At 35.1% G+C, this 17403-nt stretch overlaps 4 protein-coding genes across 8 annotated transcripts; 2 read left to right on the top strand and 2 right to left on the bottom strand.

The window, feature by feature from the left end:
• The first annotated feature begins 1038 nt into the window (after positions 1 to 1038).
• On the top strand, positions 1039 to 3798 carry tmem221 (transmembrane protein 221). The gene is made up of 3 exons (XM_065246020.1): positions 1039 to 1561; positions 2422 to 2507; positions 2968 to 3798. The coding sequence occupies exons 1-3, from the start codon at positions 1272 to 1274 to the stop codon at positions 3486 to 3488; spliced, it is 897 nt and encodes a 298-aa protein (XP_065102092.1). The 5' UTR covers positions 1039 to 1271; the 3' UTR covers positions 3489 to 3798.
• borcs8 (BLOC-1 related complex subunit 8) lies at positions 2568 to 6842 on the bottom strand. Of its 3 annotated transcripts, none has more exons than XM_065246081.1 (6): positions 6727 to 6842; positions 5572 to 5684; positions 4600 to 4664; positions 4401 to 4505; positions 4036 to 4121; positions 2568 to 2875 (listed from the first exon to the last, which is right to left on the bottom strand). In XM_065246081.1, exons 2-5 carry the CDS (start codon positions 5659 to 5661, stop codon positions 4058 to 4060), a joined length of 324 nt encoding a protein of 107 aa, XP_065102153.1. In that variant the 5' UTR covers positions 5662 to 5684; positions 6727 to 6842; the 3' UTR covers positions 2568 to 2875; positions 4036 to 4057. The 3 variants fall into 3 exon arrangements, with proteins under 3 accessions (XP_065102153.1, XP_065102139.1, XP_065102145.1); XM_065246067.1 differs by lacking the exon at positions 6727 to 6842 and adding an exon at positions 6135 to 6290; XM_065246073.2 differs by lacking the exons at positions 4036 to 4121; positions 6727 to 6842 and adding an exon at positions 6135 to 6290.
• rfxank (regulatory factor X-associated ankyrin-containing protein) lies at positions 6434 to 10980 on the top strand. 2 transcript variants are annotated; one of them, XM_065246031.2, is made up of 8 exons: positions 6434 to 6578; positions 6693 to 6813; positions 9258 to 9323; positions 9403 to 9503; positions 9587 to 9712; positions 10063 to 10129; positions 10197 to 10277; positions 10843 to 10980. In XM_065246031.2, the coding sequence occupies exons 2-8, from the start codon at positions 6714 to 6716 to the stop codon at positions 10911 to 10913; spliced, it is 612 nt and encodes a 203-aa protein (XP_065102103.1). In that variant the 5' UTR covers positions 6434 to 6578; positions 6693 to 6713; the 3' UTR covers positions 10914 to 10980. The 2 variants fall into 2 exon arrangements, with proteins under 2 accessions (XP_065102103.1, XP_065102112.1); XM_065246040.2 differs by having other exon boundaries at positions 6437 to 6578; positions 6665 to 6813.
• Positions 10981 to 11214: 234 nt separating this feature from the next.
• nr2c2ap (nuclear receptor 2C2-associated protein) lies at positions 11215 to 12865 on the bottom strand. 2 transcript variants are annotated; one of them, XM_065246050.2, is made up of 5 exons: positions 12767 to 12865; positions 12540 to 12630; positions 12254 to 12359; positions 11492 to 11559; positions 11215 to 11353 (listed from the first exon to the last, which is right to left on the bottom strand). In XM_065246050.2, exons 1-5 carry the CDS (start codon positions 12802 to 12804, stop codon positions 11231 to 11233), a joined length of 426 nt encoding a protein of 141 aa, XP_065102122.1. In that variant the 5' UTR covers positions 12805 to 12865; the 3' UTR covers positions 11215 to 11230. The 2 variants fall into 2 exon arrangements, with proteins under 2 accessions (XP_065102122.1, XP_065102130.1); XM_065246058.2 differs by having other exon boundaries at positions 12254 to 12323.
• Between the last annotated feature and the right edge of the window lie 4538 nt (positions 12866 to 17403).

The following is a 17403-nucleotide window of genomic DNA, read 5'->3' as shown; positions in this document are numbered from 1 at the left end:
ATTTATTTATGAATAATGTTAGTTAAAACTAGTGCTGGGCAAAGATGAATTGTGATTAATCGCATTCACAATAAAAGTGTTTTTTTGCATTATATATATATATATATATATATATATATATATATATATATATATATATATATATATATATATATATATATATATATATATATAAATATAAATATATATATATATAAATATATAAATAAATATAAATATATATATATAAATATAAATATATATATATATAAATATATATAAATATAAATATATAAATATATATATATAAATAAATAAATATATATATATATACACACACACACACACACACACACACACACACATTCATGTATGTACTTAAGAAACATTAGCACGTGTACACTCTAAAAACAAATGGTGCTAAAGAGTGGTTCTTGGCTCATAATCATAGAAAGTGGGGCTACATGACTTCATATGGTTCTTCATAAGTACTATACCTCTAAAAATGGTTCCTTTTATGATTACAAAAAACTCTTTTTGTTGTTTGTTTTTAGAGTGTATATATATATATATATATATATATATATATATATATAAAATCACTTTTATTTGGTAGGCTATGCCATTAATCTTTGCCCAGCACGAGTTAAAACGAATACAACTTTTGTTTGTTCATGCTAGTTTTGTTTGTTCATGCATGTTAACAGATACAATGCTACATATAATAGTTAAAGCTTAAGTTAACATGTGATGTACTAAGATTAATAAATGCTGTATGCATTGTTATCTAATGTAGTTACCTAATTTTAAGAAATTAACAAACTATATTTCTAAATAATCTTCATTTACGCGCATGCATCCTAATTTACCATCTTGTCATGTAAAGTGATTCCAGATTTAGACTTTTCTAGTGCTTTGTGCACCTGCTGAATGAACAATGCATGTTGGCAAACTCTTTCCTTAAGGGAAAAGTAGTACCAGGCTGAATAGAAATCACTTCCAAGGTTACTGCATTCAAAATAAAACGCACTGCCCAATGCAAATCAAAACGCCATTGTTGCATAAAGTTTTAAATCGGTTTAAAGTAGATCACATGCCCCGGCTGAACAACAACACGGACGCGCATTCCAGCGCGCGCTTGCACCGTTTTGCATCGCAAACTGTGCAAAGAAAGAAAGACAGACAGACAGAAACCAGTCGTCGACTTTAAATCTTAAAAAAGACCTATCGATGGACTTTTGCGGGTTTAGAGCTGTACATATTCGTTAAAGTTGGCGCAAAACGCTTTCGGAATGACGCATTCGTACAGCCAGCGTTCGCTGGTGGTGCTCGCGCTTTTGGGGATTTTATCCGCAATAATGTCCATATTATCCGTCATTTTGATTTTCCAGCTTCAAGCCCAACAGGCCATTATTAAGGGCACGCCGTCATTCCTGGCGACTGAAGTTATCGCGGTTTTATTGCCCGTTTCTACAGTCCTGTCAGCTTTTTCTCTAACTCTCAACCTGAGCTCCGTGGCTGTTTGTCTGCTTCATAGTTATTTCATAAACGAATTGAGCAAAGGGACAGACGATACCCAAAGGTAATTGCTTTTTTGATAGTATATATACGTAGATTTAAAAAAGTAAAGTATTTGCACAGGTAGGTATTTGGACACAAAGGTGCCTTTGAACTACACCTGTTAAAGGTATAGTTCACCCCAAAATGAAAATTCTGTCACCATTTTCCCATCCTCATGTTGTTCTTAATCTGTGTTAATTTATTTTTTCTGATGAACACAAAAGAAGATATTTTGATAAATGATGGTAAGCACACCATGCTGTTTGTACCCATTGACTTCCATGGTAAGATAAACACATACGATGGAATACAATAGGTACCTTCAACTGTGTCCGTACCATCATTTATAAAAATATCTTCTTTTGTGTACATTAAAATAAAAATAAAAACTCATACAGGTTTGTAACAACATAAGGGTTAGTAAATGATGACAAAATTAACATTTTTGGGTAAACTATCCCTTTAAAGTCAACACACACTAGAAAATAAATCTTACTTATATATAATAAATAATTGTAAAAAGTCACTTAATGTTTGTAAATGCATGCATTTTATTTGTTGGTTAATATTTTTAAATGAAAACATTTGCAAGGCAAAGATGGCTGGATCGATACCCAGGAACACAAAATGTATAGATTGAATGCACTGTAAGTCGCTTTGCATAAAAGCATCTGCCAAATGTGTAAATGTAAAGAATTGTAAATGTATCAGTGTCTTGTATTCATCTATAACCACTTAAACGTCCAATTCAAAGTAGTCTATATTGAACATGTATTGCTTTAGCTTTTAGCATTTTCGGAAACAGGTTAGTCTATTTGTTTTGCAAATTATCCGCAGATACTAGTTCACAGAATAAACTCCCATTTTTGTTTACATCCTAAGGGCCGACTGGTTCCTAATGGATAGCAGGGCAGTCCGACACGTGGCCATCGGGCTGTTTTGCCTCGGCGTTTCAGTTTACCTAGCTGGTACGTATTAAAAAAAAGTGGCCTACATAAAACCACATGAATGTCATGACCCATGCATTCTTTATAAAGTTTAATATTTTTAGATACAGATTATATTTACAGAATGCACAAATCAAATGTAGAACTATACATTTATAGTGCAAACTCTCATACACATTTATAAGCAGCTTATAAACATCCCACATACTTCCTAATACATTATCTTCATATGCTTACAAAGGCAGACCCACAATCATCATGAATAGGAATAAACTGTAGATGGTCTCATCCAAAATTCCTTCATTGGGGTCATGGGTGCATGGGTTTATATCCCAGAGCTCTGCTTTTCCCCTCCATCTTTAATCATGCCGGGATCCAAAGCTCTTTTCCTGTTTAAACAGAATGCATCATTGTAAAAAAAAAAAACATGAAGTCTGAAGTCATAATATGATAGCCACTGACTTCCAAATTTCTTTTACAGCTATGTCCATTTACATGTTATTGGTGTTTGAAATCGAGACTGGAATAGCCGGCGCCTGCGTGCTCTCCTCCGGGGTTCTCGTCCTGCAATTTATCATTATTCACGCCCTTATACAGGCCACATGTACCAGCAGACGCTTCCGCAAACAACACGCCCAGCCCGGATACCAAAACGACCACTTTAGCGGTCCTGAAATTCAAAGGTCGAACCTGAGACTCACGGACCAGCCACGGAGGCAGCACAGCTTAGCCGGTCTTCACGCCCATTTCTCGAATTCTACCGACAACTATCCCAGACAACACGACAACTATCCCAGACAGAAACCACAGTACTCTCCATCGAACGGGCCTCACGTTCATTCTAGCGATAAAGATGATTACGGTGATGGACGGACGCACCGCACCGCTTCAGATGAGTCCCCACAGTCGCACGCCCATGCCAAACCCTGGACCGGGGTCAACAGCGAGATGAGAGCTGTACTGGCTCGCAAATCCACAGTCAGGGACTCTACTTTAGTATGAATAGTATTGAGATGGGCATTATTTAATATGAGGAAATATATAATGTGCCTATGCTAAAACAGATGCTGGGATGAAGATTACAAAATCTGTCTTGTGTTTTTATTCTTGCTATATTCTTACTCTAGGCCAATTTATATGATGAGATCATCAGTTTTTATACACTAATGTGACTCTATCTAATTATGAAATTAGGAGCAAAGTTTGATTTCAGTCATCGATTTCAATCTTTGTCATGACCTTAGTCAATATTAAAGATATTAAGGATATATTTTCACATTATGTAGGATGATTTTATGTAGAAAACAGTAAATGGCAAAAAAAAGACTTTATCTGGGTTTTCATAGACAGGGTGAGATATTATAAAATTACTATTAAGAATTTGTGTATAGCTTTGCTATTAGATCGTGTATGTAGTAAATGTCACAATGAAACAAAAATAGTACCACAAAAGTTTCTGACCTTTAACAGATCAACTGAAGGTTTTGCACATAACGACAAAATAACTACACGCAATGCTAAAAGTAGCAATGGGTGAAGGAAAACTAACCTTGAAGAAACACCTTCGTGAGTCAAGGTGGTGTGACTGTAGCATGTGCGGATGTATCATTCGGATTAAATGGAGGTTTCACAGCACTAAAGCAACATGCATGTACACAAACAGAAAAAAAATGAGCAAATTAAAAATGATGCAAACGAGAAATGAAAAAATTAAGAGACACAAAAAAGTTAAATGTAAAAAAAATGAACATTTGCGTAGTAAATATCTAACAAAAACTATATATTGTCTCTTTTTAAAGCTATTGTATGATCTTATTATTGCAGACTGATTATATATATATATAAATAATATATCTATAAAAGATATCTGACTGTAGTGTTCTTATTCTTAGCAGAAAGTTTTACGTTTTGTACCTGCGTCCCTGTGAGTTGATCTGCTCCTTCAGTGAAATGGCTTGTCGGAGGAGACCGTCTATGTTTTTGAAATACAGACTACTATTTGTCATGCTTTTCACAGCACTGGAAACACAAAGAGAAAGGATTACATATCAAATAACTTAAAAACATTAGCTGCCACAAGTGATTTATGTTTGCTTGGATATGCAAATAGTACCTGCATGCATATTCGACAGTGTATATCGCTCCTTGGCTTTGCTCTTCCCAGCTCTGCATATCTGTCTACAAAAAAGAAAAATACTTCATTATAAAATGTTAGGGTATTTAACTTATGATTAATTTATGAAATTAATCTAAACGTATGAAAACCGATTACAAACTAATTTTAACGTTTAACCAACTTGATAACAACTACTGTCCTACAAAAAAACCTTTTACATTACTTAAAGAGCCCAGATTAATATTCACATGATCAGATTTTCAGTCTGATATAGACAATGTTTGTTTTGACTTTGTATTTTTTTTTAAAGTCTTTTTTCTTGGGTCCGTTTGATACCAAACAGATAAAATGATACTAGATGAATAACATGACTGCAGAATACCGTTTCAATTTTACAATTTGGGATGCTTTAAAAAAAAACAGAAATCACAGAAATTCTAATGGATTTATGGTTATATTGGGAGATGTATTGGTTTTATTAGACACTATAATGGTATCTGTTGGTCTCTACTGATATGTGTTCGGTAAATTCAGCATTGCCAGCTACTTTTAAATTGTTTCTGTGGGTTGATTTTTCTGTGGGTTAGATGAGAAAGGATTTGGTTCACTAGTTCTTGGTGTTTGGGCTGTAAATAGTCATTAATATGCTTTGGACCAATTTTAAACAGCCATTGGTTTTGTTACGCGGATCTGGCAACCCTGGGTATATTGGTGGGATGTCATTTGGTGGATGGAAAACGTAATGGTTTGAATTGTTAACAGCTGATGGTTTGTATATTGTAATGGAAACCACCAGAATTTGCATGGTTTATTCAGCAGGGACCCAAGAAAATGAGACACATCATAAAGGTTAACAAATATATTTTTAAAATACTGAAATGAAACAAATTTAGGAAATATCACTATATAGTATTTTCAACATAGGTTACATTGTTAAAATAAATATTATTGAAGAAGTTGATAAAGCACCTTGTGCTGCACGAGCTCAGGTAAGGATCTCCTGACATGTTCTTGCAGTCTGTATAGAGCTATAGACGGTTCATTGGCCAACACATACATACTCTCTGTGAATTTATCAGTCACTGCAACATACAAAAATAAAACACACAAAAATCAATATACCTCCATTAGTTTATTACATTGGAAGTACTGTCTGTAATCATAAATCTTGACAAAACATACATAAAACATTGTATTTTTCATTTCTTATAAGTGTGGCACTTTTGCACGTGCTTTCACGTGTTTTTTCTTCTTTCGTCTGTTATGTAATTTTCCTGTTATGTTTCTATATCATTATTTTGACATATCATTTTATGATTTTGTTTATTTTTAACAACTAAAGCTTTCTTGCAAAGCCCATTTTAAAAGCACTATATAAATAATTCGGAATTAAAACTATACATATACAAAATTAAAATGTAAAACAACGACTACAAACTCAGAAACATTAATAACTTAGACGTGCTAAAATCGTATATTGTATCTGCAAACTATAATAACAAGCAAAGGAATTTTGATTGTAGCCACAGTACCTCTTTTCACTTTCAACTGCATTTCTTGATCGTCCATTTTAATGGTTTAAAATCCGTAAACAAACGAACGATTAATTTTACTTCTGTTATGAAAGCGCCGCTTGTTTTTTCCTTCGAGTGTGCACCTAAAATATCGCCCGGAAGAACTCCAGCCTAATAAATAGTTCCTAGGCACATTTCCAAATTAAATTTCCAAAAAGGATAACAATAATTTTGCATCTAGAAATCTATTATACGATACTATCGCATAAAGTTTTGTTTCAAAACATTATAAATACCCATACGTTTATATTTGTGTGGGGTGTGTTTAACTCAACGCACGTGAAAGTCTCCTATTTCAGTTTCACTTTTGTAAACGATGAGGAAATAAAAGCACTAAGCTCGTCAAGTGCAATTTCTATTGTGTTCATCACATTAGGGATCATAAAGTGTCAGTAATCAAAGGTAAGTTATTCTCAACACACTTTCATGCTAATTTTTGATATTAGTACATTCATATCAAGATTCTGTACTTGATGGTGATCTTGTAGTCGTGGGTGTACTTGTTTACTTTTAAAGCAGGAGTAATGATCAGAGATAATGGAAAACAGACCTGACGAGAGTGTTTTAAATCACTCGACCACACTGACGAACAAACAGCGTGGGAACGAGGCCACAGTCCGCCCGGCCACTTTAGATGGTGAGTCCGCAGCCTCTCACGCAGTAAACACAAAATATATTTGCAATAAAATAAAAGCATTATAACTCGGTATAAGTCACTACTGTCATAAAATGACAAATATCCTAAAAGCTTTTTACACTGTCCTGTAGCATACTGTAGTAAAATTCCTGGACTATAGTTTTTTTTTACTTTATCATAGTAAATATTATAGTACATTATTTACTGCAGCTTAAAGTTAATATAATGTATAATAATCGTATACAACAAGTGTAGTAATTACCATAATATATTACCGTATACTACAATTTATTGCAGTCTTTTATAGTAAAGGGTAATTTTAAGTATAAAGGCATCAAAATCCATGTATTGACAGATGCTTTTATTCAAAGTGACTTGCATTCAAGGTACACTTATTCAGTATGCGTGTTTCCCTTAAAGGGATAGTTCACTCAAAAATGAAAATTGTGTCATAATTTGCTCACTCTCATGTTGTTACAAACCTGTATACATTTCTTTGTTCTCGATGATCACAAAGGAAGATATTTTGAGAAATGTTTGAAACCAAAACGTTCGTGGACCCTTATTCACTTCCATAGGAGGAAAAAAGAATACTATGGAAGCAAAAAGATTTCATGAATTCAAATTTATATATAGTATAACTATATATAACTTTCAAGATTTCAAAGTTGTTGTTTTTTTAAGTATCTTCCTTTGTGTTCATCAAAACAACAAAATTATACAGGTTTGTTACAACATGAGGGTAAGTAAATGACGACATAAACTATCCCTTTAAACAAACCCATAACATTTGTGTTGCTAACAAAATCCTCCAATCAAGCTACAACCCCAAATCAGAAAAAGTTGGGACACAGTAGAAATTGTGAGTAAAAAAGGAATGGAATAATTTACAAATTTCATAAACTTATATTTTATTCACAATAGAATATAGACAACAAAGCAAATGTTTAAAGTGATAGATTTTAGAATGTCATGCCAAATATCGGCTCATTTTGAATTTCATGAGAGCTACACATTCCAAAAAAAGTTGGGACAGGTAGCAATAAGAGGCCAGAAAGTTAAATGTACATATAAGGAACAGCTGGAGTAGGACCATTGTTTAGCAATAGGAATTTTGTCCTATTATTGTCTAATACAGACTTCTAGTTGCTCAACTGTTTTAGGTCTTCTTTGTCGCATCTTCCACTTTATGATGCACCAAATGTTTTCTATGGGTGAAAGATCTGGACTGCAGGCTGGCCATTTCAGTACTCAGATCCTTCTTCTATGCAGACATGATGTTGTAATTGATGCAGTATGTGGTCTGGCATTGTCATGTTGGAAAATGCAAGGTCTTCCCTGAAAGAGACGAATTCTGAATGGGAGCATAAGTTGCTCTAGAACTTAGATAAGCCTTTCAGCATTGATGGTGCCTTTCCAGATGTGTAAGCTGCTCATGCCACACGCACTCATGCAACCCCAAACCATCAGAGATGCAGGTTTCTGAAATGAGCGCTAATAACAACTTGGGTTGTCATTGTCCTCTTTAGACCGGATGAAATGGCGTCCCAGTTTTCCAAAAAGAACTTCAAATTTTAATTTGTTGGACCACAGAACAGTTTTTCACTTTGCCACAGTCCATTTTATATGAGCCTTGCCCAGGGAAAACGCCTGCGCTTCTGGATCATGTTTAGATATGGCTTCCTTTTTGACCTATAGAGTCTTAGCTGGCAACGGCTAATGACACGGTGGATTGTGTTCACTGACAATGTTTTCTGGATGTATTCCAGAGCCCATGTTATGATTTCCATTACAGTAGCATTCCTGTATGTGATGCAGTGCCGTCTAAGAGCCCGATGATCACGGGCATCCAGTATGGTTTTCCGGCCTTGACCCTTACGCACAGAGATTGTTCCAGATTCTCTGAATATTTGGATGATATTATGCACTGTAGATGATGATAACTTCAAACTCTTTGCAATTTTTCTCTGAGAAACTCAGAAAACTATTTTTCGCTGCAGCATTGGGGGAATTGGTGATTCTCTGCCCATCTTGACCTCTGACAGACACTGCCACTCTGACAGGCTTTTTTATACCCAATCATGTTGCCAATTGACCTAATAAGTTGCAAATTGGTCCTTCAACTGTTCCTTATATGTACATTTAAATTTTCTGGCCTCTTATTGCTACCTGTCCCAACTTTTTTTGGAATGTGTTGCTTTCATGAAATCCAAAATGAGCCAATATTTGGCATGACATTTCAAAATTTCTTACTTTTCAACATTTGATATGTTATTTATATTCTACTGTGAATAAAATATAAGTTTATGAGATTTGTAAATTATTCCATTCCTTTTTTATTCACAATTTCTACAGTGTCCCAACTTTTTCTGATTTGGGGTTGTACATGAATGCAATCTTTTTGTTATTAATTTTTCTATAATGTTTTTTTTTTTTTTCTGTAGTCCTCTCTATTCATCAGCTGTCAGCCCAGGGAGAGATTTCCCAAGTAGAGACACATCTTGCCAGAGGTACCTGATAATTCAACATGAACAATTTAAAGGTCATATACAAAACATGTGATATACATATGCATGGTTGCTCTTGCAGACAGTTCTCTGTTGAATAGTCAAGATGAGCGAGGTTTCACGCCACTGATGTGGGCCGCTGCTTTTGGAGAGATAACAATGGTAGAGTTTCTACTTCAGAAGGTGAGACGGACATCTATCTTCAAACTGGTGAGAGAAAATGAGTCAGGATAGTGTAAAACAACACCATTTTTGTTTTTAAACAGGGGGCAGATCCGAAAATGATGGCCAGGGAACGAGAAAGTGCCCTGTCTTTGGCCAGCGCTGGGGGATTCGCAGATATTGTTAATATTCTGCTACAAAATGAGGTTGATATTGATTCCTATGATTGGGTATGTATATTACTTTGATTATTATTGGTGGTGGCCAAAGATTAATCACATACAAAATAAAAGTTTTTGCATAATATATGTAATATAGATTATAAACAAATGATAAAAATAAATATATATACACATGTAAATGTTTCTCAAATGCATGAATGTGTGTGTTTTATATCTCTATCTCTATATATACACATACATACTTAATTACACACAGCAAACATTCATAAACTATGCAAAAACTCACTTTTATTTTGTATGCGATTAATCTTTGCCCACCACTTATTATTAATAATTATTTTACAATTTATGCACAGATATTATTCAGTATAGTTCAAGAAATTACTTTTTAAAAACAGAATGGCGGGACTCCTCTACTGTACGCAGTTCGCGGGAATCACTTGAAATGTGTTGAAGCTCTCTTAAGTAAGTCTATTGACATTCATTTTTTAGCACATTTGTGATAAAGCCTAAGAGGTAACTTTGTGTCCAGGATCTGGGGCAGACATCACATTTGAAGCAGACTCTGGATACAGCCCTGTGGCCCTTGCCGTTGCTTTGGGCCACAAAAAAGGCAAGTGTCAATCATCTCCATCCAAAAAAATAATTCATTTTACTCTACAATAGCATTTCTCTATGATAGACCGAATGAGATGTAATTATAAAATCAATTTAATTTGTGAACAAAAATGTATTTAAATCCTTAAAATGCCAATGGTAGAGACTCTAAGATAGAATATATGGGAGACATCCTAAACATGCATTGTTGGTGTCCCTTAAGGCAGTGGTTTTCAAACTGGGGGCCGCAAGATGGGGCAAGGGAGGCCCCAGTTTTATGACATTTTATAAAATACATTCATTTATCATGAATTCTGTGTAATTAAACCTAAAAAATAATAAGCCAACTAACCAACAGCACTACTAGGTATAATTTTATATGTTTTGTTTAATTAAAATATAACATTTTAAAACTGTTTTTGTCATACATTTTCTTTCGGGGGGTCGCGAAAAAATGCACTGTACACAAGGGGGGCCGCACGCTGAAAAAGTTTGGGAACCACTGCCTTAAGGAACAGGGTTGGGAAAGTCGGTATAAACATAAGTTCATCATGCTAACATGTCTACCAATTTGTTTGCAGTGCAAAAACTCCTTGAAGATCACATACTGAAACTGTTTCGGGGGCCAGTTTCGGTATCGGAAAACACATGAAGCAAATGACTGCCTTAAAAACTGTTCTTCAATAATCCTGCATACTTTATAGGTTGAAATGGAAGATGTAAAGAAAAATCTGATTTTCTATACTTTTTTAATAAAACACTCTTATAAACACATAGTTTACATCTGTATTGACTTGAAAAGGCCAGAAGCGCTGTATTACAAATACAAAGAAACTCGTTTGATATTACCAAGCGGGTGAGAAGGGACTTCATGAGCAGAGGTGAACAAAGTCTGTCAAACACCAAGGGAAAAGGCTGGTTGGCATTCCCTCCTCTTCATACTTCCTCACAGCTCTTTTTCTCAGAACATTACAAAACTTTTTCCCCCAGGATGTCCAAAGTGTAAACAATTATTCTTCCAAAAAAGTCAGTACTGTTTTCAAACACTATTTTAAGTCTCTGCACCAAAGGACTATCCGGAATGGGAAAACTGTGGGTGAAGAATCAAGGATTCGATAAGCTTGGGATGGATGTGGAGTTGAGCTTCCTGAAGGATGAGGTGATGATGTGCATGCATCTAAATATGTATGTTTAAATATAGTGTAGAAACAGCAGCACATAAAAGGATATCTGTAGACTGTTGTCGTCCTCTGGATAAAAGTCTAAAATATGTTTGAGGTCATTTTCTTTGGCACTACCTGTAAAGAAAATGTATTTCAATACTTAATATTTATATTCTTGTACTTGCAATTGATTTAACATGCAGTTTAATGTAAACATACGTATTACTTAATCTATTAAAATTAATAGTAAAATAATTGTAATATAGAGTAACACTGAATAAACAGCAGTTTTGGTTTTAAAAACATATTTCCATTTATTAAGACAGAAACGGCTTATTTATTTAGGCAAAAGTGGGATAGGTTTGGTTTTTGGAAAGGAAAAGTTATAAAAAGAGGTACTGATGGGCTCAACGTTATCTTATTTTAGTTAAACAATAAATTATTTACTAAACCGTAAGGTTTAATTTAACTATGACTTTTCGTCTTAATCATAACGAAATGACATGAAATAAATAAATAAATAATAAAATGTATTTAAAATGTTTTTTATATATATAATTAAATTAATAAATAGTTTATTTAGAAAACTATATATAAATGTAAAATATATTTCAAACCTTATGATTAAAATCCCGTTATGGGATTGGACGCTTTCATTCCTTTGCCGCGATTTTTTGTGTTTCTATGGTAACAGAAGCTTCTCTCATTGGCGGATTTTGTTTGTACCTCATTGTTCTTTTAAAAGTCACACAAAAACATCCTGTCGGAGCACATGGTAGGTCTTTAAAGCTTTTTCTGTTAAATATATAAGTTTAACGTTGACAAAAACCTTCTAGTTTGCAGGATTTCCCTGAAAATCCTCCTTGAAATTGTAGCCTCAAATCGGTCGCTTTCACCGGCTGTGGAAAATCCAAAATAACCCACTGAGATCCACCCTAAAAGACCAAACAAATAATAATAGGGCAAAGTAGCCTTTAAAAAATTATTTAAATTTTTTGTAATACAGCATTCATACTTTAAGGTATTTGTAGTGAAACCATAGTAACTTAACAGCTAATTTACCGGTGTCTTAATACAGTTTAAACTTGATAATTATTTGTATTAAAATACATTACCTGGTCGGAGTTCCAGCATGTCTCCTCATTGGCATCAAACATAAACTTTTTACCAAATTGTTTGACATCTCTGTTCAGCACTGAGCTCACCCTGTATGTATAATATTATAAAATCAGTTTACGTCATCTTACCAAATATAGTATAACAGCCTGAGCCTATAGTGAATTTCACAAATACATATTTATTTAGCCTACCGATATTTTACAAATAATAACGTTATTCTTACCTGCTTTGCGTGTTGTTACAAATCAATGAAGCTGCCATATTACCCACGACCTTTCAACTCAGACACGTGACAAAATGACGACACAATGATGTCACTCTGTATTAATATAATATGCGGTTCCTTTTCCTGCCCGTAGATGCCAGTGTTGCTCCTCAATTGTCAGGTCCTCTTTGATGGTTGTGGCTAGAAGCGCTACAGCTACGGGGAAAATCTCGTAATCCTACCCATAGATATGTATATAAAGGCTAGATGGCTCGTCCGCGCTGATGGCCAATTGAGTTGAACGTCCGCATTTTGGCGGCCATCTTAGGACAGGGCGCTCGCTCACTCGTAGCATTGAGTTTTAATGATGCAGGTACTTTTAAATGACCATAACTTGCTTAATTTTTTACCGATTTTCAAACGGATTGGTTTGTTATAAACGTCAAAGATGTACCTATGACACTGAATACGTATACTAAAAATAAATAAAAAATTCATGAAACATGTTAAAGCATCCATAATTATAGCCACGTTAATAACGTTTGTAAAAAACCAAACCGTTTGTAAATCCGTCAAGAATTCAGCAAGTTACGAGCATTTTAGTTGGCGTATGTCACTCACCTTCCGTCCACAGCAGCAGGGAGCAGCACTATGGCAGCACTGACCTAAGATGGCCGCCAAGTGACGACACAGCTGACTCCGCCTTGAGCCATCTAGCCTTTATATACATATCTATGATCCTACCCCCAAACCTAACCCTAAACCCGACATTTTACGGAATAAGGCCGTAGCTGTATCCTATCTAGCAGAACATATGTTTTCATCCTTATCCTGCCCCCAAAACGAACCCTAAACTCAACATCTCGCGAGATTTGGTCGTAGCTGTATCCCCTCTAGAACCCTTTTTGAGGTTGTATTTCATTATATACTGCTTTGCCATTTTATCGAAACATTTTACTTTAAGGCCCACGATTGTCCATAACAATATTTAATTGTCCCACACTTATAAATATTTATATTTTTAGTTGTTTTAGCTTATTTTAATGCTTGGCTTGTCTTCTTTCTTTCTTTCTTTATTTATTCATTCATACATTCGTTCATTCACACCATTCCAGTATATATGGCTATATTCATGGCGAGAACCAGTTAATCCATACACAAATTAAAGGGGCCATTGCATGAAAATGTTAGCATTGCCACTTTGTAGGTGTGAGCAAAAATAGGTCATTGAAATTTGGCTTTCATTATGATGTCATAAGGATATCTTATTAGAATAATACCGCCCCCTTAATCTGCACTATCCAACCACTGCACTGCCATTTAGTGCAGAGAGAAAGAGAGAGAAAAGAAGGACTTGACAGCACAATTGAGTTTGAATTACAACAAACCACCATCATTGTGATCAGTGTTTGCACTTCATCCGCTCATTTGCATTTTAAAAAACACACCCAAAACGACACATTTTTGCTCAAACCTACAAAGTGGCAATGCTAACATTTTCATGCTATGACCCCTTTAATCCATACACAGGCTGGGGAGGGGCAATTTGGTATCTCCAATTCACATAACTTGCATGTTTTTTGATACAGGGAGAATATGCAAACCAGACGGGGCTAAAACCGGGGACCTTTTTGCTGTGAGGCAACAGTGCTGCCCACTGAGCCACTGTATATTGTGAATAATATTCAATCATCTTGTGACCCCTTTGATTGAGAAACACTGCCTTGCAGGAAGGCAAATAATGATATAGTTTGTTTGTGAGGAGGATTCAACCCAGTGTGCCATGTGACATTCAAAGAATCTATCATGCTGTTAAATATAATGTGTATGCGAAATTATAGGATGAAGTTTAAAGGGAGAAGATACCCTGTTATCTTTAAAGGCTGCGCGGTGCACTCAGTGTTTTGGTGCTGTTACTTGTCAGCCCAGCTTCATAGAAATCCACTTTTCCTATTCAGCTTATGCCATCCCTTCTGAAAAACAAACCACAAATCGTTTTGGGTCTTATTTCATTAAGAGTTAATGGTGTTCGCATCCAGCAGATAAATACCCACCAATATAACCCAACACATTACCAGTAGAAACCCACAAAAATCAATTAAAGTTTCCTATAAAACCAATACAATTCCCCTTATAACCATTAAATCGATTAGAATTTCTGATGGTTTCTATATGGTTTTAATAGCAGCGATGTTAATCTTTCTGAATATTGAAGTTCTTAAAGGGGACAGAGAATGAAAAACCATTTTACCTTGTCTTTGTTAAATAATGGTAGTCTACCCGCATTCACAAACGTACAAAAAGTGCTAGACATGTAAACATCTCAGTCTCATAGAAATTCCTCTTTTAGAAATGTCAGCCAGAAAACGGCCCAATCTGAAAAACTGATGCTTATGACATCACAGGCATCTCCCTGCCCCCTCACTTTAAAATAATTGGCTACATTTTTTGAGTGGCAGCAAAGTCAGCCAATCAGTAATGAGATTGCAAGTTAAGCCAGTAGGGGAGCCAAATAGGTGCAAAACCACTTGTTTAAAATCCCCCACCCTAATAGAGCTATCTGAGAGAGGTTTTAGGAAGCTTCTAAGGCATTACAGACCCAAACAAATTTTTTTTGTCTACATGTCACATCACAGAACAAGGATAAATACCCCGTTCAATCATTCTATGTCACCTTTAAATTTTTCACCTAGATTTTTTTTTTACTTTGTATGATGTTGGGCCACTCGAACTGATTTTGCCAAGTGATTGATGTACTCATGGACATATTGTGTTGACCCAAGGGCAAAATTTTTCTGAAATAAATTCTAAACCCACCCCAAACTCCAACCACAACCCTAAACATAACCTAACCCTAAAATCACCCTCAGGGACATGATAAGTGAAAAACAATGGTCTAGAAACAGCTAATCCTGGTTGTAAGCTTAAACTTAAAACAAACTGTAAACTTATTTCTTGAAATCTGATTGGTTGATTGAAATGTTGTCCCAGGATCAACATAAAATCAGGAGAGCCATGTTGCGCCAAAGAACAGTAAAGAACCATTTTGAAAAAATGAACACAAAAAATAAATGCACAAAAATAATTTCAGGCCTTATCTTCTGTAGGCGACTTTTATGGTTTAACTCATTATCAAATTCCAGATATACACAATTTTCTTTCTTGTCTTACATCAGTTACAGGTTTAATCTCAAAATAGTGTTTGGCTATTTTCAGATGAAATGCTTCTTTTTCCTGTAAATTGAAGCAGAATCGGAGAAAGAAAGGGCTGTGCTGACAACATTGTAAATGAGCTTCCCGTCTCTGGGCTGTTTGATCTCATGGTTTACTATCTATGAGCACTCGAGCAGATTGCCCCGATGAAAGAAACAAACAGATTAAAACCTCAAAATCATGACAAAAAAAGAAAAAACACTCAATTTCAGCCTGTATTTTTGTTAATATCACAATGAAAGTCTTTGCTGTATTTAAGAATGTAAATAACTGTAAAATGAAACGGCACTTAATTTTAAGATGCAGGACAATGTTTATATAATTGGGCTATGGAAAATTACTTTTTATGTAATGATTTTATAGGCCATTTAAGAATCAGGGCGCTTCTTGGACATTTAAAGTCCCCATGAAATTGAATTGATTTTTTTAGTATGAATACCGTATGTTAATTTTAGAGATATCTTAAAACTAGTATCCTCTCAAACTTTGACAAATTTCACATTTAGAAGAAATAAGCCTAACCCTAATTTTCCAAGCAAGCAATTTTGAGTTTAAAAGTTGTCTAATAGTGTCTGTGTCCAAACACAGCTCAGACGTTTAAATCTAGGCAAAATTTGGGCTGTCAGTGAAAGATGGGTAATATGACGTTTCTAAAAAGAACATTATTTCGTGTATTAGGTGTAATGCAAATGTATTCACATGGTTTAAGGTTCACAAAACACATTATTTTCCACATCCCGTACATTATTGTTGCTTTTTTATGCCCCTCCTTTCTGAAACGCGTCAATATTTGTGTGCTCTGATTGGCCAGCTATCCAGTGCGTTGTGATTGGCCAAATACCTCAAGCCCCTTATATCATATTTGGAATATCACCTTCCAAAGCCAGCGTCTCCACGACATGGCGGCGGCAACAATACTACAACAAGAATAAAAGTTATGCCTTATTTGCATATACATTAAGGTGGTGTTATGCACAGGGTTCCCAGAGGTCCTTGAAATACTTGAAAGTATGAACTTGAAAGTGCTTGAATCTATTTTATGCAAGAAGTTTTCTGGGAAAAAATCCGTATTATTCCCTGTGTATTGTAGGATAATATCATACAAATTCTAGACTTTTTTAGCACATGTGCTGAACTGTTCGCTTTAAATGCTTATATCTTCTGTATGTGAATGTTGATTCATACCAAAATGCTTTTTTTTGCATAATTCTGTTTGACACATGAAAACGTCTCGGGTTACGTACGTTACTGTTGTTCCCTGAGAAGGGAACAAGACGCTGCGTCTCCCTTGCCATACTTCCTGCGTCCCTGTAACGCCGTCTTTGGCAATATTTCAGATAACGATATACTTCCTGTCTCCCACGTCACTCTGTCTTTGTCGTTAAGCCTCACCATTGGTTGAATTTGATATACACATTCAGACGCACTTAACCCTGGAGGCG

Source organism: Paramisgurnus dabryanus, chromosome 24, assembly GCF_030506205.2.
Source record: "Paramisgurnus dabryanus chromosome 24, PD_genome_1.1, whole genome shotgun sequence".
NCBI classification, from domain to species: domain Eukaryota; kingdom Metazoa; phylum Chordata; class Actinopteri; order Cypriniformes; family Cobitidae; genus Paramisgurnus; species Paramisgurnus dabryanus.
This window is presented reverse-complemented; position numbering and strand designations above follow the sequence as displayed.

What these genes read in the sequence shown, in the direction of transcription:
- tmem221 (XM_065246020.1), top strand. Translation starts at nt 1,272, where the DNA reads ATGACGCATTCGTACAGCCAGCGTTCGCTGGTGGTGCTCGCGCTTTTG. An exon ending in GGGACAGACGATACCCAAAG is followed by an intron (nt 1,562 to 2,421) that starts GTAATTGCTTTT and finishes TTACATCCTAAG; the next exon opens with GGCCGACTGGTTCCTAATGG. An exon ending in CGTTTCAGTTTACCTAGCTG is followed by an intron (nt 2,508 to 2,967) that starts GTACGTATTAAA and finishes TTTCTTTTACAG; the next exon opens with CTATGTCCATTTACATGTTA.
- borcs8 (XM_065246067.1), bottom strand. Translation starts at nt 6,171, where the DNA reads ATGGACGATCAAGAAATGCAGTTGAAAGTGAAAAGAG. An exon ending in GCAGTTGAAAGTGAAAAGAG is followed by an intron (nt 5,685 to 6,134) that starts GTACTGTGGCTA and finishes TGTATGTTGCAG; the next exon opens with TGACTGATAAATTCACAGAG. An exon ending in ATCAACTCACAGGGACGCAG is followed by an intron (nt 4,122 to 4,400) that starts GTACAAAACGTA and finishes ATGTTGCTTTAG; the next exon opens with TGCTGTGAAACCTCCATTTA.
- rfxank (XM_065246031.2), top strand. Translation starts at nt 6,714, where the DNA reads ATGGAAAACAGACCTGACGAGAGTGTTTTAAATCACTCGACCACACTG. An exon ending in TAGAGTTTCTACTTCAGAAG is followed by an intron (nt 9,504 to 9,586) that starts GTGAGACGGACA and finishes GTTTTTAAACAG; the next exon opens with GGGGCAGATCCGAAAATGAT. An exon ending in TGCTTTGGGCCACAAAAAAG is followed by an intron (nt 10,278 to 10,842) that starts GCAAGTGTCAAT and finishes ATTTGTTTGCAG; the next exon opens with TGCAAAAACTCCTTGAAGAT.
- nr2c2ap (XM_065246050.2), bottom strand. Translation starts at nt 12,804, where the DNA reads ATGGCAGCTTCATTGATTTGTAACAACACGCAAAGCAG. An exon ending in TGTAACAACACGCAAAGCAG is followed by an intron (nt 12,631 to 12,766) that starts GTAAGAATAACG and finishes TTATACATACAG; the next exon opens with GGTGAGCTCAGTGCTGAACA. An exon ending in GAAATCCTGCAAACTAGAAG is followed by an intron (nt 11,560 to 12,253) that starts GTTTTTGTCAAC and finishes TTTTCTTTACAG; the next exon opens with GTAGTGCCAAAGAAAATGAC.